The sequence below is a fragment of the Balaenoptera musculus genome, chromosome 9 (genome assembly GCF_009873245.2).
Source record: "Balaenoptera musculus isolate JJ_BM4_2016_0621 chromosome 9, mBalMus1.pri.v3, whole genome shotgun sequence".
NCBI lineage: Eukaryota > Metazoa > Chordata > Mammalia > Artiodactyla > Balaenopteridae > Balaenoptera > Balaenoptera musculus.
In genome coordinates, this window is record NC_045793.1 from 82707640 (window position 1) to 82730263 (window position 22624).

At 34.4% G+C, this 22624-nt stretch overlaps 1 protein-coding gene across 7 annotated transcripts in view; it reads left to right on the forward strand.

Moving 5' to 3' along the window:
- The window catches only part of CACNA2D1 (calcium voltage-gated channel auxiliary subunit alpha2delta 1), a 496257-nt gene that overhangs the window by 453154 nt on the left and 20479 nt on the right, over positions 1–22624 (forward strand). For all 7 annotated transcript variants that reach the window (XM_036863210.1, XM_036863212.1, XM_036863213.1 and 4 more), the window contains 13 exons: positions 5343–5440; positions 8319–8406; positions 9509–9571; positions 10256–10359; positions 11265–11351; positions 14195–14262; positions 14656–14694; positions 16457–16528; positions 17701–17853; positions 17940–17992; positions 19620–19675; positions 20091–20220; positions 22231–22340. In XM_036863210.1, coding sequence (XP_036719105.1) covers positions 5343–5440; positions 8319–8406; positions 9509–9571; positions 10256–10359; positions 11265–11351; positions 14195–14262; positions 14656–14694; positions 16457–16528; positions 17701–17853; positions 17940–17992; positions 19620–19675; positions 20091–20220; positions 22231–22340 — 1121 coding nt within the window. The remainder of the gene's footprint in view (positions 1–5342; positions 5441–8318; positions 8407–9508; positions 9572–10255; positions 10360–11264; positions 11352–14194; positions 14263–14655; positions 14695–16456; positions 16529–17700; positions 17854–17939; positions 17993–19619; positions 19676–20090; positions 20221–22230; positions 22341–22624) is intronic.

The window sequence follows — 22624 nt, forward strand, 5'->3', positions numbered from 1 at the left end:
AACAGTCTGCCAACCTCTGCTTTAAAGTCTAGCCACACTAAACTTTTCTTATTTCCTAAAATGCATTGTTTTCTCCTCCTTACTGCTTTTCATCCACTAATTTTCTTTTCTATTTTGGATTGAACATACACACCTCCAGTCCTTCCCAAACTCCAACTTCAAAGCTCCTTGATCTGGGAATTTCTTTCCCATCATCACTGGGTTAGACATCCTTGCTGACTGCTTCATAGAATCCTGTATTTCCCGTACTAGAGTACTGGCCACACTTCATTTTATTTTCTCCAACAGAGACATGATGGCATCTATTTGACTTACCATTCAATACTCAATATCAAATCCACTGACTGGCACACAGTGGGGGCCTCATAAATAGTTGACGACTGGAGAATCTATAAATGTATGAAAAGTATTTTAAAAATCATATTATTAATTATAATACCTGCAATCTTACTAGCAGTTTTTTGATACAAGTAACTTTGATACAAGCAGAATATTAATGTAGCACAGGGGTGAGAAGAGGTTGAGATACTGGGCACCCTGTGTTGATGAGACCCTCCCTCCGAGCATGGTAAACGTCCAGGAATTCACAGAGAAGATAAATATATCTCTCAATCTCAATTTCCAATTCACAGACAATGGATTTTGTTATAGTTCAGCAAGCGTTAGCATATGGATCGTTTCTGTGGCCTGTCACGTTCAATAGCAATATGACTGGCTGGAAGACTGGAATTCACCTGTGTGTTCGGGGAAGGAGCAAATAGCAGAGAAGGGAAGAAATGTTGTAGCTTGTGGGAGAAACAATGAGTGTTCACCCCAGTTAACATGTGTTAAGCCTTTTACATGTATGACTTACATGTATGATTTGATTATATTTACCCCTCAAAAGAGCTCTGTAATAAATTAGTGTTATATATTATCCTATTTCACAGATTTGGAAACAGTTTTAGAGATGTTAAATAATACAGGATTTGAATCCGTTTCCTTGCTACTCTAAGGTATAAATACCTACACTGAATATGCAGATACTTAGTCAGGGAATCTCAAAAGAATGTCCACTACAGCTGAGTTAAATATTTTTGTAGGGAACATTTCCTGGAAATGTGAGGATTGGATGTGTATTCAAAGATTTGTGGAAAGTAAACTGATAGAAAATTAGGATAAAGAAAAAATTGGTGAGAAAAGGGAGACATTTATGTAGTATAGAACACCCGGCATATGTTTTTGTCACTGTTGTTAATGGGAAACAGTGAAGCAAACTCTAGAGAAAGACTTTCAGGATCTGTTTGCCAGATTTTCATGGTCATAGCTGCGTTACTCGGATTCTCGGCATCTTAGTTTCTTTACTTGCAAAATGGTGCTAACAATAATACCTACCTCGTACAGTTTTTATAAGCTTTAAGTGAGATAATATTGCATGCAGAATATTTAGCATAGCTCTTGGTATGACATGAGCTCTAAATAAATATTAGTTATTATTATTGATGGTTATAGTAAGAGGTCAGAGGAGGAGGGATAGTTATTTAATAAAGGATGTTATGGGAATTCCCTGGCGGTCCAGTGGTTAGGACTTGGCGCACTACCACGGGCCCGGGTTCAATCCCTTGTTGGGGAACTAAGATCCCGCAAGGCATGTGGTGTGGCCAATAATAATAATAATAATAAAGGATGTTAAAAAGCAGTTATTTTAAAATAATTTGAAGAAAGCTCATGAATTTTAAAGGTAGAACCATTTTTGTTAATTCTTGAATAATTAAACTCATTGATCCTAATTAGTACTCGGGTTTTGCAATTTCCTTAAATTTTGAAAACTACTGGAAAGGAAAGCATGGAGAATACAAATGTGTGGAGCATTATTCCTATCTTTAAGAGAATTACAGTCATAGGGATGAAAGTCTACAACATGGATTAATTTTTCTATCTTTCTTGGATAATCAGAAATGAGAAAGCACTTCAAAGATAAGTTAGAATAAGAAAGAAAAGTATGTGATCACCAGTAATTCAATGCTAATTTGAGATGTATGACCTATGTAAGTTCGTGGAATAGAATGAGAACAAACTGACTTTCAGTATTCTAGAAATAAATAATTTGCCAAATTTCTAATACCAAACATCTTTTAGTTTACAGCCATTTAAGTTACAAATCCCATTTTGGTCAGAAACACAAAGTGACCAGAAAAGATTATATAGCTTTGAGGCCCTGAAGGTATTTTCAGCAAATCGAAATTGAATTTGTTCCTTTAAAGTCATCCAGAGGTTTTCCACCTTGCTACTTTAATCTTTTTTAGGGGGGAAAAAAAAAATCCAGAAAAGTAATGCTCAATATGTGTAAAATTGATCTCTTTTAGAAAAACAGTGCCTCATAGAAAGTTTATCAGCAAAATCTATCCCACACGTCCTGAGGGAACTCAGCAGTTGTGCTAACCACAGTTATTGCCTGTCATGCACTTTCCTGGGGTGGTTCCTTTGGGAGAGATCTTAAGAAATGCTGATTATCTCCAGTTGTCAAGATCCCAGGCCTATGCTGAACAATCATTAGGCTAACAGGCAACCGATGTTGATTCTGTCTGTCTAGACGTACATTCGCATCCCAAATATTTCAGTCAGGCTCTTGCTACTTACTACCTAGTGCATAGGCACCCTGGTCTGCCTGGTGGGTAACTTTCTGTTGTCCCGGCTCATTCTTATTACAGGAGAACTCATTCCCTGACACAACATTCAGCGCTGTGTTTTCTCACGTCGCAGTTGTTTAAATTCTTTCACTTCTGCTCACATCCTGATTCAACAACTCTCTTTAATGGTAGTTTCAGCACTTTCACTGCTTTTGCCATTACGATACATCAAAAGGTCAATAATATCTTTAGACTCCTTCAGAGTTGGGCACAACCGAGCCAACAAGGATCAAAACAAAAACAAAACAAAACATGATGATATTGTCTAAACTAACTGCTCACAACACTGACAGCCTTCTATTGGTAGAGGTCAAAGCTGCTTTTGGCCTGAAGCTTTGTGACTATAAAAGCTCACAGAGTGAAAGTTCAAAGCACAGTGTAGGTTATGTTAAAACACTAATTAGGGATCTGAAGACTTGGCTTCCCCTCAGGGCTTGACCACTTGCTAGTTAGGTGCCTTTGGGTAAATCTTTTTACATCTTTGAATCTCAGTTTCCTCACTATTAAAATATTAAATTACCTTCTGATAAAGTTATTTTTAGAACTAAATGATTAAAAGATAATTTTAGAAATGCCTTCTAGATAATAACATGGAATTTTTAAATTCCATGTTTTATTAATGATTTTATTAATACTTATTTCATTTAGTCCTTCTAAAACATTCTATTTAATCCTTTTAAAACCTTCCCATCAGCTTCTAATTCTGTGCCATCCTAGTTCAATGTATTGGCCTTTTGACTTCCAGGCTAATGTTGTTTCCAAAAAAGCATAGCATTGTGGGAAGAAGTCAACTTTAGCTCTGTCAATAATTTAATGGGTATTATGAAAACTTTTTAAACCTTGTCTCTAAACAAAAATTTTCCATGAACCGAGAAGTCTTGTTTTGGAAGTTCTGACATTCTATTCCTCTCTGCAGCTTTGTATTTAGATAATGGCCTTGCATCTGCAAATATTTACTTTTTGATTGCATTTTTGTCTTGAATATTTGATTATCCAGTCTGTTAGTTGTATTAACCTAGTTATTATAATTGCAATCTTCTTATAATATTTATGTTGCCTTACATTTATTCTTAATTTCCAAAACACTTAGGACAGCAGTTCTCAAAGTATAGAACCCTGTGGGTTCCAAAGTCTCTTTCAGAGAATCTGCAAGGACAAAGCTATTTTCCTAACAATGTTAAATGGCATTTGTGTTTTTCATCATATTGACATTTGCAGTGACAGTACAAAAGCAATGGTGAGCTGATACCTTATCAGGAATCAAGACAGTGGTACTAAAGACCACTGGTAGCCACTGTAATCTTCATTGCCAGGCACCCACATTGGGGAAAAAGCCAGTGTCACTTTAAAATATCCTTGATTAAAGCAGTAAGAATTATTAATTTTATTGAGGTTTACCCGTGAGTATATGTCTTTTAATACTGTGAAAAAAAAAAAAAAAAAAGGAAGTTTTACTGCATACCAGAGTAACTTGCCTATCTCCAAAAATTGTGTGAATTGAGAGCTAAAATAGGAGCTTCTTGCTTTTTTTCCATGAGATATCACTTTACTAGAAAGAATGAATGACAGAGGAGCTGTGGTTATTCAGACTTGGGTATTTGGCAGACATTTTCTCAAAAATCAATTAAATGAGCCTTTTACTTTGAAGAAAACAACTGAAAGTATTTGTTCCCAATGACAAAACCTGAACTTCAATAAAAATTAGAATTTTAGGAAAGTTACATATTCATTACTGTAAGCATGACAGCTTCCCAATAGTTATAGACCTATCTGGTGAGATCAGTGATGTTATTAATGAATGTGAATTTTCATTATTGTGTAATAAAATATGTTACCGTTTGGAACATCTGCATTATTCATATCTTCCAAATAACCAATTTATGATGTGATAAAAATCATGATGGGTAAAAGATTCATTCAAAATGTAAGATGGTGCATTGAATTTTAATATAACAGAGTACAAAATGTTCATTGGTATTGTTTCAGAGTCCATATCACAAATTACGAATCAAGAAATTGCAAATAATCAAGTTTTAGTGTGTTACTCAAGAAAAAAGAACACCCACAATTATCTGAAAAGATTATTAAAATAATTCTCCTTTCCAACTGATGATCTGCGTGAGCACTTACTTTTTTGATGTGCCAAAACAATCTTGCAGTCAACTGAATGCAGAGACATTATTGTATTCTCTTAAGTCAGTAATTACAGATATGTGCAAATAGCTAAATCAATGCCACTTTATTTTACTCGATTTTTTTAAAATAGTAATTTCTCAAAAAAAGTTAACATAATGGGTTTATTGTAGATATTTGATAAATAGGTATCTTTAAATTTCTCAGTCTTAATTTCTATATGTAAATTGCTAACCTACAGCATAAAATGACAATAGTACAGTAGGAGTAACAGAAGCCAACACTTATTGGGCACCTTCTGTCCAGAGTTCAAATGGTTAACGTATATTAATATATAATATATAATCCTGACCACTTGATGTTAAAGTGTTATTCCATTATAGGGATGAGGAAATGGAGATAACCAGAATTCAACAGCTTGCAAAGTCACGCAGATAGTAAAAAGTTTAAAAATTAAATGTTTTCACTACCTATGCTTACTGTGTACATTTTTGTAAAGTTGTGATTTTTACGCCTAATATCCTAAAATATTTTTTTCAGAGATTACTGCAATGATCTTAAAATATCAGATAATAACACCGAATTTCTTTTAAATTTTAATGAGCTTATCGATAGAAAAACTCCGAACAACCCATCATGTAAGTATGCATTAATTTGCAATAATTGCTTCACTGTGGTTATATCCGAAGTAGTCAAATCGTGATTCAGTTTAGTTTGTTGGTATGCTGGTTTATTTATTTACTTTTTGAAGTTTTAATGGTAACAATTTGACCCTTATTTTTTTATATATTACAGAAATTTCATTCTGTTATTAAGTAAAATCCAATGTTCAAAGCCAGGTATTCAATACTTGCAAATGGTTAGATGTAAATAGTATATGCTTACCTTGTCCCTCTCAAATTTGGGAAATTTAATTTGGAATGATCTTTTGAAGATTCTTTATCGCATTGTTCTTTCCTCTATGCAGAGGAAAACACATTTTAATCAAGTTATTTATATCCTCCAATTTATATAATGAGTTTTAACATGGATAGCATAAAAACAACAAATAGAGACATAACAATGGGGTTTTATCTTGATCACAGTTAACTTTAATCTTAAAAAATATGCATCGATAATTTCCCATTTTATGAAGTAAATCAAGTTAGAGTGGATACATTTTAGTAGTTAGTTTTTAACAATTTTATTTGTCTTTCAGAGAAATTTGCATCATTTATACTCTGAAACCTCATAGAGATTTATGGATTCTGGGCTCTTAAAACATTTAAAAATCTTAACTGTTTTTTCTTCCTAAAATTACCCTATGTATTAAAAAGTACTATCAGGAGAAAAGGCAGTAGTATACTTAGGAAATAAGAGAGAAAAACCAACTGCCTGGCCAAAATTACCTTAGTAAATATAACTTGAAGATAAAAGTACACATAAATGACTTGTTTGTTCTCTTTCTCCTCTTCCATCTTCTCCCTTCTCCTCTCCCTCGTCCTTCTTCTCTCTTTTTCTTTTCTTCTTAAAAGTTATTTCTCCTGCTATCAGGAAGGGTTAAATAAAGCATTTCCTCAGTTATAAAAAAAGAAAATCCCTTCTTAAAGCTGTCTCTCAAGCTTATATTTATCTCGTAAGAAATAACTACTGAGCACCTCTAAGACGAGTTAGCCAGTTGCTTGAAAGAGCCGCTCTGGAAACCTGTCACGGGTGGGTGAAGTCTGCATTGATCATGCCTGAACACGCGTGATTTCAAAACTTTCTGCTCAGTGTGAGCTCATTCTGCGCAGAACCTTTACAGTGTTATTATTTATTTCCAAAAGAGAACTGAAATAATAAGATTATTGAATACTCCTTTAATTGGATGTCTCGTCTCAGAGAAGTATAAATGTTTAAACAAAATACTTTTAGTAAAATAGCGCTAATATCCATAGTGTTATTTATGTTCTTCAGTCTCTTCCTTCATTTCAGTTAACTTTTTTCTGCCTCCCCTATAATTCTATGGGAAATGTTTGAGATGATTATATAAAAAATTGAGAACTTACTAGATGTTTTATTATAAAAGAGTTAATAGCTATGAAATAATCTCTATTTTCCTCTGACAGTGTTATAGATTTTTCTCAATCATACTTTACCTCATGTTATCAATATTCTGTAAAACCAACTCTAAAAGTAGATATCAGTGACTGAAATGTAACTGACCTAAATGGTTTTTTTTTAAAGAGGTACAGTCAAGTTTAACTTTGCTTTATAAAAGTACTTAATCCATCAGTAAAATTACAATTCTCACCTATTGTTTAAGTTAATTTATTAACCTACCTAAATGTGAATGCTGTAGGGTGGTTGTCTTCTTCATATTCTTCTTTATTTTTGAATTAAAGTAAAAATGAAAAGTGTATATGTATAAAACGGTAAAGCTTAATACTAATAATCTATTTATTGCATGTAACCAGCTGCAGGAGACAGATTTCAAGATTGATTTTAGGCTTAGAGCATAATGAAAATATGAATCAAACTATGAAATTACTTGTAACATTGATTTATATTACAGATTAAGATAATGGTCTCTTTTGTTTTACCTAAAAGGATTTAAGAATTAAAAGGATTTAAGAATTAAAAGGATTTAAGAATTAAAATATATCACTCACTTTCCAAAGGGATTATTTTTTATAGTGATTGTTTCTAAAATAGTGTAATAAAAGTTCCTAGGATGAATTGAAGTCTAAAATATGGATTAAATTGATCCTTTAATCTTGAGTGAAAGATACATTGAGGTAAAATAATTAAAAGGAACTAAAATGTTTTCTAGCCTATGCCACCCCCAGCTCTTGTGGTAACACAATATTAAGTAACACCATATATTCCGTATCTGAATAAAATGAAATCAGAAGTGTGAAGTTTCAGTCGGTACGTGTAGGTTATTTCAGAGCTTTATGGGCTTAGAGCAGAGGAGCCAAGAGAAAGGGAAGAAGGCAACATTTTTTGTTTAAGAGAGTGTATTCATTGACCCTTGGTCCTCATCATCTTTTCCCTCCATTACCTTCAAACCTGGGCTAATACTCTCTTCAGTTACTCCAGAAGTGACAGCCTGAAGCCTGTGCTCTTTCATCAGTGCCAACAGATTCCAAAAGCCGGTCTTGGAGCAGTGCTGGTCTGTGATAAGTTATTCTGTTCCTTGGCCCCAAAACAGAAAACAAAAAAACAAAGAAAACCCTATATGTGTTATATAGTTTTATACTTAGGCATAAAATTGTCTGTGAAATTATGATACTTTGGAATCCTTATCCTTTTGATAGCATTTACAAAATAATTTGCCTCATTTAGAATTGGTTTTTCCACTTCTAATTTTGTCCATATCCTGAAAAATGGAAGAAGAACAATATAAAAAATGTAGAAAATTAATAAGGTTACATTTTTAAATTCATAGAAATATTATCCACTCTAAATTGCATCTGGAAATAGAAAATGTTTGTTACATTACTATCCTAATTAAACTATGTGGGTGTAATTGAGGCTCTCCTTCTTCCGTGTTAGGCAATACGGACTTGATTAATAGAGTCTTGCTGGATGCAGGCTTTACAAATGAACTTGTCCAAAATTACTGGAGTAAGCAGAAAAACATGTAAGTGTTTGTTCTTATTAATAAAAGATATATATTCTGTATTTCGGTTTAGCTTCTCTTGGGGAAATTTTTGGAAAATAGGTCTCATAAATTTAAAGTTTATTATTTATCTTTAATAACCGTTTCTCAAGAAAACCATTTTGCAGTTGTTGACAACTTGAATTTTCAGTTGTGGTTGTGTGTCAGGACTAACATCTACCATTACTCAGCTTTACGCATGTATACACTACAGTGTGAATAACCAAATTAAATAGGTGTGCTTGCGTGTGTCTCAGTGTTGGTGGTAAACTAGGGCTTCTAGTGAATGTTCAGTTAGCTTTCTAATAGCCCTGCCCTACAGCCAGTCAAGACATGGAGAAATCTGACGATGGTTCTCCTTTCCAGTCTCTTCTCCGCCCCATTTCCAATCAACCAGCAAGTGCTAAATATTGTTTCTAAAAATGTTTTCCTCTCTTCTTCATACTCAGGGTTCTGATTGTTTTCCATTTCTAAGAAATCACAGCAGCTGATGTCTCTGCCTTTAGGGCTTCCAATTCCTCTGCCCACGGGCCCCAGGCTGTTCTCCATGTAACTCATACTTTCCAGAGTCTCACTTTTAAAACGGAGCCCTAATAACTTCAGGGTGAAGGTGAAGCAGCCTCTCCAGCGTGGATTTCACGATCACTCATGAGCTGACCATGCTTCAGAAGCTTATACTTGCAACTTTACCTCCTGTTGTTTCTCACCTCATGCCTTATGCTTTTATTACACCAAATACTACCACTCTTCACTAGCTTTCCCTTACATGTGCTCTTTTCTTTACATGTGATGTCTTCCTGTCATCTGTGTTAACTCCCATTCCATCTTCAGGATGCAGCTATCTCATTATTTCTTATGAAATGTCTTCCTTAAGCATCCTGCCTTTAACTATTTCTTAGATATTTTAAGAAATATCTAAAAACTATGTTTTATTAAAACAGAGTTTACATCTATTGATACATTTACTTTGGCTTCCTTTATCTCAGGAACTCATTCTGTTTCACTTTGTACCACCAACACCTAAACTAATACCTTACAAAGAATAAGTTGAATGAAAATGTCCTTCTTTTGTCTTCTGTTCCAGCAAGGGAGTGAAAGCACGGTTTGTTGTGACTGATGGTGGGATTACCAGAGTTTATCCCAAAGAGTAAGTTCAAATAGCATCTGTAAAAATTACTGGATTACAAAGGACTTCTCCAAGGATCTGTACCTTACTGTATAAGGAAGCCATTCTTCAGAGAAACTGATCATTATTAGTAGTTAAATTGGAATTTACCTAAAGTACTTAATTATTAAAATACTCCATTTCTTTCAAAAATGCTATTATATGATTCTTCAATGATGTTTTTGCTTGTCATATATATTACAACATTGAAGAGGTTATCAAAGAGATTTCTGTCTTCATAGACATAAGCTAACCTGGTTAAATGAAGATATGGTTATTACGAATATGTCGACTGGCAATATTGGCATAGCACTTCATTGTTTTCACTGTTCTATGGATTTTATCTGTGTTTATCTTCAGAAGAGTCCATAAAGTGGGCTGTGTAGGTTTATTAATATTAATTGACTTATTAACTGACTTGTCTATAATTACCTGGCTAGTAAATGGCAGAGTAAAACTAGACGTCAGCTTTTTCTGCTCCTTAGTTTAATTCTAAGCAGATCTGTTGCTTAGTAGTGAATGTCATTTACACCATCAATTACCACTAACTTCCTTAGACGTACCTGAGATACAGACATATCTGTAAAGTTCAGTGGTGTCCACAAAGGGAAAAGTAAGTTATCGAGTAGATTAAAGAATAAAAATGATGACCCATTTCCTCCTTAGGGCTGGAGAAAATTGGCAAGAAAACCCAGAAACATATGAGGACAGCTTTTATAAAAGAAGTCTCGATAACGATAACTATGTTTTCACTGCTCCATACTTTAACAGTAAGTATTGCTTTAGAATTCAGCCATCTCAATTCCTTTTTTAAAAATAAATTATTGCTACTACCTGCTTCCCCCCACACAAACAATATATTTTATGTTATTTGCTCAGAATAGTGATCATTAAGCATATACCATATGCACGACATTGGAAGGACAGAGCATCCATTTAGTTGAGGAAATAAAATGCATCTACAAGAAATCAGCCACCCAGTAATGTAAAGACAGCATATCTACAGGCATGCATAATACATTGAAACACATATAGATCATCCCTCATTTCACAAACTGCAAATATATTTAAGAATGTTTAATGAATTTTAAAAATGTAATTAATCAGTTTGCTCTTTAATCAGTATTAGTTGCATAACATTTATAAAAATTAATAATAGCCTATATTTTAAAATACTTTATTGGGTTCTTTCCCTAAAACTTTCTAATTTAATCCTTCAGCCTTTCTGGGGGTTGGTTTTTCCATCACCATTTTCACAAATGGGGAAACTGAAGTTCAGAGAATTTCAGTTTTTTCGAGGAATATGTATCTTTTACAGTTTTACAGCAGTTTTGTGAATCTAAGATCAATCTTTCTGCTTTACTTCAGCAGCCTCCCCAATATTGTAGTAAGTGTCATAAAGCAGGGATTTGGTGTGCATCCTTTATTGTGAGAGTGATACAGCCAAGCTGAGTAATTCTCATTCCAAAGTCAATTAATGCAAACCAATTCCTGGACACTCTAATTAACCTGCTATAAAAAGGAAGAAAAGGGAAGAGGAGACCACTTCTTGATAACATATTTATGCTAGAATATTTAAGTAAAACAGTATCCACCTGTACCTATTAAAATAAATTTAATATTATTTGATTTATCTAGATAGGTCTATTTTTCCCTTTTTTTTTTTTTTTTTTAGAAAGCGGACCTGGTGCTTATGAATCAGGCATTATGGTAAGCAAAGCTGTAGAAATATACATCCAAGGAAAACTTCTTAAACCTGCAGGTAAGCACATATATTGTACACATACACACAACCAAAATTAAATGTGACCTACTGTTTATATTATCAACTGGCAGTGCTTATCAGGAAGGCTATCAGAAAGCTTCAACCAATATAAAGTCAAATTTGAAAAATAAAATGAAACACAATTAGTTACCTATGAGATTGGGGATAAAATAAGAGTTGAGTTTTCAAAGAAGTGTGTATGTTTATACACTCTTGACATAAATTTAGGGAGTCAGTTTCGTGTTGTATTTCAAAATTCTAAATGCTGGATTGATCCAGCAATTGCACTCAGAAGTCTATCCTATAAAGCATTTCAAATATACAAAAGTAGATATGGGCAAGGATGTGAATATTTGTAATAATTTAAACATGAAAAGTTAAGTTTCCATCATTGGGGAAAAAGATAAATTGTGGCATAGCTATACTATGTATCTGTTAAAAAGAATTAGGTAGGGATCTATTTTAAAAAAACACCTTACAATAAAACATATAGAATAATGAGTCTTTTGGTAAAAGAAATCAAGCAAATGAAAAAGTTCATAAAACTGAGCATCAGTGGGAATTAGAAGTGGGCTGTAATGAACAGATGCAGTAAAAGTTAAAAAAAAAATGTATAATTCAGTATTGTTTGAATTTTAGAAAAACTAGGCCAGATTGAGAAGGTAGATAAACTCCTTTCTGCTCTTGAGGGCAATTTCACCCCCCAGCAGCTGAACTGCATACATTCACTCAGCAACTCATTCACTCCTTCCTCCATTCTCTCAATTGCTCATTTACTCATTCAATCTTATTCTCTCAATCACTCATTCATGTGCCACCTACTCACTCACCTACCTACTCATCCGCTCATTTATCCACACTTCAGCAAGCATTTCTTTCTTTTTTTTTAATTTATTTTTATTTTTTTTAACATCTTTATTGGAATATAATTGCTTTACAATGCTGTGTTAGTTTCTGCTGTATAACAAAGTGAATCAGCTATACATATACATATAACCCCATATCTCCTCCCTTTTGCATCTCCCTCCCACCCTCCTTTTCCCACCGCTCCAGGTGGTCACAAAGCACCAAACTGATCTCCCTGTGCTATGCGGCTGCTTCCCACTAGCTATCCATTTTACATTTGGTGGTGTATATATGTCCATGCCACTCTCTCACTTCGTCCCAGCTTACCCTTCCCCCTCCCCATGTCCTCAAGTCTAATCTCTACATCTGCATCTTTATTCCTGTCCTGCCCCTAGGTTCTTCAGAACCTTTTTTTTTTTTTTAGATTCCATATATATGTGTTAGCATATGGTATTTGTTTTTCTCTTTCTGACTTACTTCACTCCGTATGACAGTCTCTAGGTCCATCCACCTCACTACAAATAACTCAATTTCGTTTCTTTTATGGCTGAGTAATATTCCATTGTATATATGTGCCACATCTTCTTTATCCATTCATCTGTCGATGGACACTTAGGTTGCTTCCATGTCCTGGCTATTGTAAATAGAGCTGCAATGAACATTGTGGTACATGACTCTTTTTGAATTATGGTTTTCTCAGGGTATATGTCCAGTAGTGGGATTGCTGGGCCATATTGCAGTTCTATTTTTAGGTTTTTAAGGATCCTCCATACTGTTCTCCATAGTGGCTGTATCAGTTTAGATTCCCACTAACAGTGCAAGAGGGTTTCCTTTTCTCCACACCCTCTCCAGCATTTATTGTTTGTAGATTTTTTGATGATGGCCATTCTGACTGGTGTGAGGTGATACTTCATTGTAGTTTTGATTTGCATATCTCTAATGATTAGTGATGCTGAGCATCCTTTCATGTGTTTGTTGGCAATCTGTACGTCTTCTTTGGAGAAATGTCTCATTAGGTCTTCTGCCCATTTTTGGATTGGGTTGTTTGTTTTTTTGATATTGAGCTGCATGAGCTGCTTGTATATTTTGGAGATTAATCCTTTGTCAGTTGCCTCGTTTGCAAATATTTTCTCCCATTCTGAGGGTTGTGTTTTCATCTTGTTTATGTTTTCCTTTGCTGTGCAAAAGCTTTTAAGTTTCATTAGGTCCCATTTGTTTATTTTTGTTTTTATATCCCTTTCTCTAAGAGGTGGGTCAAAAGGATCTTGCTGTGATTTATGTCATGGAGTGTTCTGCCTATGTTTTCCTCTAAGAGTTTTATAGTGCCTGGCGTTACATTTAGCTCTTTAATCCATTTTGAGTTTATTCTTGTGTATGGTGTTAGGGAGTGTTCTAATTTCATTCTTTTCCATGTAGCTGTCCAGTTTTCCCAGCACCACTTATTGAAGAGGCTGTCTTTTCTCCACTGTATATTCTCAGCAAACATTTCTTAAGCACCTACTGCATGCACTGGTCAGGTTAGGGAAGCCTCTTAAAACCCACCACTTGAATGACCTCATATTTATAAAGCTATTCCTGACACTCATTTTTTTAAGCCTCCTTTATTAGTTAATTGACCAGGTTATAGTAAATAAATGTGTGTATAAATGAAGTTTATATAACAGTTTAAGAGCTATTAGCATTACTTCTTAATGAAAACCCCAAGAAATATATGTCTGTAATAAACATTATAAAATAGCATTAAATAGAATATAAATTATTTAAATTAGCATACCCCAGAAATTATATTGTAGCTAATTAAATTTGCCACCTTTTAAATGAATTTGAATCAGCTTTTCAATGTATATCTGCAATTAAACTTTTTTTTTTTTTAATCTTAAGAAACTTACATTTGCCTGCTCAGGAATTTTTAAATGTGAGAGGAAAGATAAATGAGAATTATAGCTACATTTTTTAAATGTATGTGTCAAGTTTTCTTTACATGATTGTTTCAGTTGTTGGAATTAAAATTGATGTAAATTCCTGGATAGAGAATTTCACCAAAACATCAATCAGGGATCCGGTAAGATAACTTTTTAAAACATTCTTATGCTACATTTACTGATCTTAGAAAGCAAATAAAGTCTTATACAGTGACAAAATAAATTTTCGTTGCTACTACATTGAAGCAGAATTATGAATTCCCATTTTTTCAGAGATTTTTTTGTTTACTCAACTAATAAATAATAAAAGAAAAATATTTCAATATTATAATTTAAAATGCTAGTTTAAATATTTTTGGCTGATATTTTCTAATTTGTAAAGATAAAGCTATTGACTAGACTATCATTTAATCTTTTATACTAACTAAATTATTATAAAATTTCTAATTACAATATGGTAATAATTAAAATGATATAATTAAAATCCAATTAGAAAGATAATATGAGGTGATAACTGTATTTCTGTCTTTCAGTGTGCTGGTCCAGTTTGTGACTGTAAAAGAAACAGTGATGTAAGAAAACTCTTTAAAATGGAATTTTTAAGTACAATTTTTTGTGTTACTCTTTCTAAGACTCTAATGATAAAGAAAGTTGTGGGAAGGTTTAGTCAAATGCTAAAAAAATATTGTATGGAATGGTGAACTAATTCATAGATAAGAATTTGAATTATATGCTTTTAATTCCTAACCTTAAACATTAGAAGCATTTTAAAGTATTCATTAAAAAGCCATATCAATATAGACTGTATTCACTTCAGTCTCAATTGTTAGATTCTTTTGTACATATAAATACAAATTTGTTTCTGACCAGAGTTTCTAACTGAAGCATATTTATTATCAGTGCAATCTTCCCTCATCTTTTGCACTTTATGTGAATTTTTCACACTGTGTTTATAGTGGTGAGAAAGTTTTTTAAACTAAACCTTGGTATTACATAGTTTCACTTGCCAGGATTGGATTTTACATTGTCTTCTATTACTTCCATTTCTGTTTGAGAAATTGAAAAAGCAAATGTCAAGTTGCTTTGTTCCAAGCTGAAGATGCTGTAAGAATGATACTAGATAAATTATTCATATAATGAATAAGAATGATGAATTCCACTATTTTCTTTCAGTCCTCTTATGTATGCCTATATATTTCCAAAGGAAGCAGGGGTTTCATATCATGTTATCACTCCTAGTCTTGTGAAATCATAAGCCAGTAATTTTAATTATTTTTGTAACATCCATTTTACATAGACTATGTATTAGCTGTTTTTAGAGCAAAGGTTTTAGCAAGCTCCTTCCATATTAGAAAAATAGAATGCATTACGTCCCCAAATCTGAAAACAATGTTTTTAATTGTGATTTTATACAATAAAATTAAATTGATTCATGCATTTAAACATAATTTAAACTGGATGGGAATACTTTAGGATATATGGTTATTTTTCCTCTGTCAGAGGCATTTTTTTTGTCTTGCTTCCTGCTTTTACATCTCAAATTATCCAATCAAATATTTTTAATATAAAATAGTTATAAATAACCTCATGCTGCTGCTTTTTATTTTTAAGTCTGTGATGAATAGTGCCCCAAATGGATTTTTCTTAATGTCTTTCTTGTCAAAATCTTAAGTATGTGTTTAAAATAATAATTATACATTATTAAATGTTTTGGTTTATCCAATTTCCTGGTTCATTTAGATGACAGTGGGGTGACAAAAAGATTATTTCTGATTTGTTCTTATGTTTTCATTCAGACTGAGTTGACTTTTTTTTTTGGTCTGTGTTGGGTCTTCGTTGTTGCGTGTGGGCTTTCTTTAGTTGCAGCAAGTGGGGGCGACTCTTTATTGTGGTGCAGTGGCTTCTCTTGTTGTGGAGCACGGGCTCTAGGTGCGTGGGCTTCAGTAGTTGTGGCGTGTGGGCTCAGTAGTTGTGGGGCACTGGCTTAGTTGCTCCGCAGCATGTGGGATCTTCCCGGACCAGGGCTCAAACCCGTTTTCCCCTGCAATGGCGGGTGATTCTTAACCACTGCACCACCAGGGAAATCCCTGAGTTGACAATTTTAACTGGATGGATCGTGGTGGAATTTCAAGCCCTGATGGTTTGATAGCAATCTATATGCATGCCCTTAATTTATTTCATCAGAATCTCCTGAGCATATATGTTCAAGAGAAGATACAGTTATCTAAGTTTTTCTCCTATTTTTATTGTTATAATCATCTATATAATGGAGTAATGATTATGTAACCTAACCTTCCTAAAAAAGTGTATTAACTGTTATTTTTGTCTTGCTAGGTAATGGATTGTGTGATTCTAGATGACGGTGGGTTTCTTTTGATGGCAAATCATGATGATTACACTAACCAGGTATATACCTAAAGTGGCAAGGAGTAGGGTTTCCAAAGTGTGTTTCCCTGATCAACATTACAAAACTCCCTCACACCACTATAAAAATTGATAATTGAAGTGCTTAATGTAATATAAACTATTAAGAAATGCATCCTAAAACTAGTTTTCCTTATATTTGTTAGTTGAGTTTACTTTCTGGTACAGTTACCATTAAAACATAGAGCTAAGGATTTTTTTTTTAATTAATTAATTAATTAATTAATTTTTGGCTGTGTTGGGTCTTCGTTTCTGTGCGAGGGCTTTCTCTAGTTGTGGCAAGCGGGGGCCACTCTTCATCGCGGTGCGCGGGCCTCTCACTATCGCGGCCTCTCTTGTTGCGGAGCACAGGCTCCAGACGCGCAGGCTCAGTAGTTGTGGCTCACGGGCCTAGTTGCTCCGCGGCATGTGGGATCTTCCCAGACCAGGGCTGGAACCCGTGTCCCCTGCATTGGCAGGCAGATTCTCAACCACTGCGCCACCAGGGAAGCCCAGCGCTAAGGATTTTAACATGATATGAACTTTTTATTTTTGACCTCTCAGAAATTTAGAAAATTTTCACATATTAATCAGTTGATAATGTCAGTCCTAACACATAGCTGGTTTGAAACAGATGAAAATTCTAACCTGAAATTTGAAAATTGGCAACAGTTAGGCTCTTTGCTTTACACAGGATTTTAAACAAAGTAGAATTAATTGCCAACTAATTTCATTTCTGAACCTGTATATCTGGCTTTTCTTTAAAAAACAAACAAAAAAGATCTCTCAATACTGGACAGTTTTCCTAAATGACAATATTTATGGGTTGGAATTGGTGTGCTAGAGGTTGTCCCTATAGATGGGACTCACCCAGTTCAGCACAGTCCCTACAAGTTTCTTTTTCTAGTTTCACCATTTCTCTTATTGGATTGTGATTTAAGGCTTAGTAAACTGTCCGTTCCTTCCAAGTAGCACGGGGAGCCATTCAGAAATGAGAATACCTAATCTCACTGGAGTTCCTTCAGAGTGTCATATACTGGTTTATTACTTGCTTTTGTTTTCAAGCTCCTCAATAGTTTTAGTTCTGTTTCTTTGTATCATTTCTTTTGTTTGTACTGGTTCAGGTGGTAATATTTGGCTTACATTTGAAACTTTCTTATTTTTTTCTGTACCAGATTGGAAGATTTTTTGGAGAGATTGATCCAAGCTTGATGAGACACCTGGTTAATATATCAGTTTATGCTTATAATAAATCTTATGATTATCAGTCCGTGTGTGAGCCTGGAGCTGCACCTAAACAAGGAGCAGGGCATCGCTCAGCATCCGTGGTCAGTAATGTGCAAGTCACCCTTCCACTCTCTCAGAGGGACACTCAGTGTAGATTAATGTAATACTTTTTTATTCTACCTTACAGCCATCAATAGCAGACATATTACACATTGGCTGGTGGGCCACTGCTGCTGCCTGGTAAGTCAAAATTGTAGTTTTATTGGTAATGAGAGAAAAGTGTTGTGAAATAGTAAAGAATGTGATGGAAAGATGGATATGTAGATAATTATTATGGGAACTAGTGTTTTCATTTCCTACAGCACATATTGGTAATATTCATAAGTATTTTTTCTTAATGATCACTGTAAAACCGTTACAGTTATTCAGCTTTTTATATGAAAACAGTTTTATGCTCATGCACACTTCGGCCTTGTCAGGGGCTTCTTTTATCCATGGATCTGTTGAAACTCTTTTCCTTTGTATTTTTTGTTTATCATATACTCAATCCTTACATGTTAGGCATACTGATCTATAAAAAGTTACTATTTATTGCCTTCATTATCCAAGTTAAATGTCTTCATCCATCAAATTCATGACATGATGACTTATCTTTCTACCTCTTCACTTTTCTTACAAAGGCTGGCATCATTTTAGAAGCATCATGTTCCTGAAATGGATCTAATTCTTTCTTTTCACTGGTTCTACCCTTCCTCCCTCCTTCCCCTCTTACCTATATCTTGCCACCTATGAAAAGCAGACATTTAAACTGCTTATTGAGGCACTGTGGAAAGTCTGGAAGATGAAATTTGTCATTGTTTGGGTCTGATCAGTCTAGTAACTAATCCTCCTGTTGTGTCTGGGTCCATTCTCTCCCTTCCTCCCTCCCTCTCTCTCTCTCTCTTTTGTATCATTACCCTACTGTATTGTCTAAGTTTTATTCCATGTAGATTAATCTATAATGTTCACTTGATGTTGAGGCTTTCCCAGTGAAAATTAAATGATTATGCCATTTTATTAAAATAGCAAAGATGTTAGATTAAAAATCCAATTTTTTCTAAAAAAAATTGTGAAAAAGGGTGCTTTCTGTTCTGACAATGACATTTGTATATGAATTTACATAGGTTTTCTGAAGCTCATAGTCATCCTGAAATACTTGATTGTCTTTATGCTATTTTCTGGCCAGAACCTTCCCCCTCCTCAACCTCCCCCCCACCCAACTTTTGTTTTAACTAAACTCAGTTCCAGATGAGTTTTTACTAATATTTGGCTCAATTGTCATTTATTGTAAAACTGAAACGTGCCATATGCCCTATATATAATATGTATATTGTATTTCATGAATGCCACATTATGTATTTGTAACATTATGTATATGTTCTATATTGTAAAGTAAATAGTTCGTAAACCCATGGTACAAAGTCATTTTTGTTTTGGGGGGTTTTTTTCCTACCACAGAGCTTTAATAACTAAAATAAGGAGAAAATCTTGAGTGTGAAAACTACGCACCAGAATAATGACATTCTCCCTCTTAGAGTTATCACTTCTCCTCGCTCTGATTTTGTATTAGGTGTCTTCACACATATGTGTCCCTCACTGGGTCCTGAACACATCTGACTTCATGACTTCTTTTACAGAAGGGAATTGACAATGTCTTGCATATTTTAAGAAATACTTATATAAAAATGCTCCTCAACTTTCTATTAGCAAATTCTCAACTTTTTCCAAAAAGATGAAAAAGAAACGTGTTTGTGTACATGCAAAAATACTCTGGTCTTTGTTAATTTATGAAGGAAAATATCAATACTTTTTCATATTTAAAATTCAGGTCTATTCTACAGCAGTTTCTCTTGAGTTTGACCTTTCCACGACTTCTTGAGGCAGGTATGTAAATGCTCAGATACTGTCATAATAATTAACATTTTCTTTTTGGATGCTCCGAGTTCAAAACTCAGAAAGTGCGTGTGTGTGTGAGAGAGAGAGAGAGAGAGATCGTCCATTTGACACTTTTGTAGGTTGAAATCTTTTTGTCAGAACTTTCCTAGTGCCTTAGAAACATTCCTAGGTCACATTGGCCTCTGTTTTGCAGCTGTATTCAAACTCAAATGTATTCAAATTCATTAATTCTATTGATTGATAGTTATTGGGCATCTTTAAGGGCTGCCACTACGCCACACAGAGTAAACAAGCCAGTTGAGGTGCCTGCCCTCATACATTTGTTTTGCTCTGTGAGAAATGAAGGCTCTGGGAGACGGACTGAAGTGTCCCCTCATGGTGATGGTCTTTATTTTCCCCACAGTTGAGATGGAAGATGACGACTTCACAGCCTCTCTGTCAAAGCAGAGCTGCATTACCGAACAAACCCAGTATTTCTTCGATAACGATAGTAAATCATTCAGCGGTGTATTAGACTGTGGAAACTGTTCCAGGTAATAATTTGTTTCTTCATTTCTGGACTAGTCCTGTTTGACTAAGAAATTGTATTCACTTTTATAATCGTCACAGAAAATAACAGAGATTGTCTTTTGAGTGTGAGAGATCTGAATAACTGCTTTAAGTTGAAAATATCAGAGCTCTTCAGTTTCTCTGAAGGTTTTTAAAATTCTAACTCTGATAAGTTGTAATCCCTTCAACTGTAATAATTACATGATCAAAAAAATTATATCCACTTTTAGGCAGAACATAGAGGAATTTGATTGTATTATATTTTGTCTAGAAGAATCCATATTAAAATTTTTCTAATGTAGAGATAGTTTCAGAGATTATATTCTCTGATAAGATTAGAATTAATTATATTTACTAAACAGGTTAACAAAAATATTCTTGGCTAGTAAGTTTTACTTGTAGTCTTCACTTAAACTTAGAATTGAATGTATCTTTGAGTTGAAACTGAAAGAACTAGGAGAACATATCATTTCCTAAAATCAAGGTTAATGTTAGTCATCACCGCCCATAAAACATCTTGAAAAAATTTTGGAAGAGATGGAGAGATTTAATTTTGTTGTAATGAGAGAGAGAAAGGCAAGGTGGGAGATATTTGAAGTTTTGAAAGGAAAGGGATAATCCATGTCACAGGATCCCTGAGAACAGAGCAGAAAGGCACAGAGTTGGGACACTTTGTTTTCCGTAGCTGAGGACAGCTTATTCTAGAAGAAATGTTAACAGAGAGAAGAGGAAAGATGAGGAGGTGAGGTAATCTGAGCAGGTGACAGGGCTGGAATAGTTAGTTGCTAGGCGATTTGGAAAAGAAGTTTATAACAGTTAAAAAAATATATATTTTCAGGAAGGGGTTAACTGAAACTAGCACAAATTTTTAATAGACATGGGCAGTATGATTTTATGACTTACTTTATGAAACCTGTATATCCTAGGAGGAGGAAGAGGAAAGGGGCGAAGTAAGGCATGTACTCAGAAAAAAGCAGACCGTCTTGTTTCGAGATTAGCATATCAGGACATCACCTTCAGGAAACAGAACGGTGGCATGTTTAATGGGTACATCAGAAAGAGTTTAGAGTCTTTGGGCTTTCATTGATTGACGTTCAGTAATAGCAGTATATACTCTAAAAAATGACTAAGTTAAACTGTAAAGATCAATATAAGATATTAAGTTAAATCATGCTTACATTTGATTTGCTTTATGCTGTGTCCCAACTTCAATAGGTTAAAAAAAAAAAATCCCATTCTTTGAAAAATAAATTACTCTTTAATGACAGATCTACTTTTTTATTGTGGAAGGTAGAAGCAGCTTAAGATGTGGAAAAAACACTGCATGGAATTCAAAGCCCATAATTCTGTCTACACCTGTGTTGTCCCAATTCAGTAGTGACCAGCCCCAGGTGGCAATTTCAATCATCAATTGCAGTTAATTAATATTACAATTTCACGCCTCAGTCACGCTAGTCACCATTTCAGGTGCTCAATAACCTCATGTGGCAATTGTTTACTATGCTGGTTAAAGCGGAAGACGTTTCTATCTTCACAGAAAGTTTGTTGAACGGCACGGATCCAGACTTCAGTCTGCCAGGACTTGGGCAAATGCTGAGCCATTTTTGTGCTCCTACTTTCCTTTACTGTAAAATAAGGCAACTTGGGCACATTTTCAGTGATAGATACCACAATTCCCTAAATATGTAAAATGAAACAACTAGATGGTGTTTATTTTGCATTGAGGACTATCACTTACTTAAGAAACAAAGGTCACACTTAAAACATCTGTTGGAATTTTTTTAGTATTCATTTGCGAGAGATAGCACGTCCATGTTAATCAAACATGGTAATCTTTCTCTTCTAAAATCATTCAGTGTTACTGTTCGTGTAGGTGATGCTTTGTTTCAAAAGGTCCTATTTTCTTTCATTTTAATATGTAAAAATCTTTGAAATCTATTCTTTTCTCAGATGATAATGTTTTTTTCTGATCTTTAAAAATATTTATTTTACAGAATCTTCCACGTAGAAAAACTTATGAACACCAACTTAATATTCATAATGGTTGAGAGCAAAGGGACTTGTCCCTGTGACACGCGATTGCTCATACAAGCAGAGCAGACTTGTATCCTTTGACATTGGAGAGGTTTGGAATGGAGAACTGTCTTAAAGCTGTGCATTTTTAGCCTCGTCACGTTGTTCGTGCCCAGAAAGAGAAAAATACCACAGAGCGCTGAGATCACCTCACAGAGGCAGAATGGACCCTCCACACAAAATTTCATTTGGATGTCAAGACTGATGACGCCACACATGCTCCAAGAGGATGTGAAAGGCTTCATACTGGCACAGTGAGTCTTGGTGGAGAGAGCAGTGCAGGTTCCCGAGTAGCCCTGAAAATGGCTAGAGAGA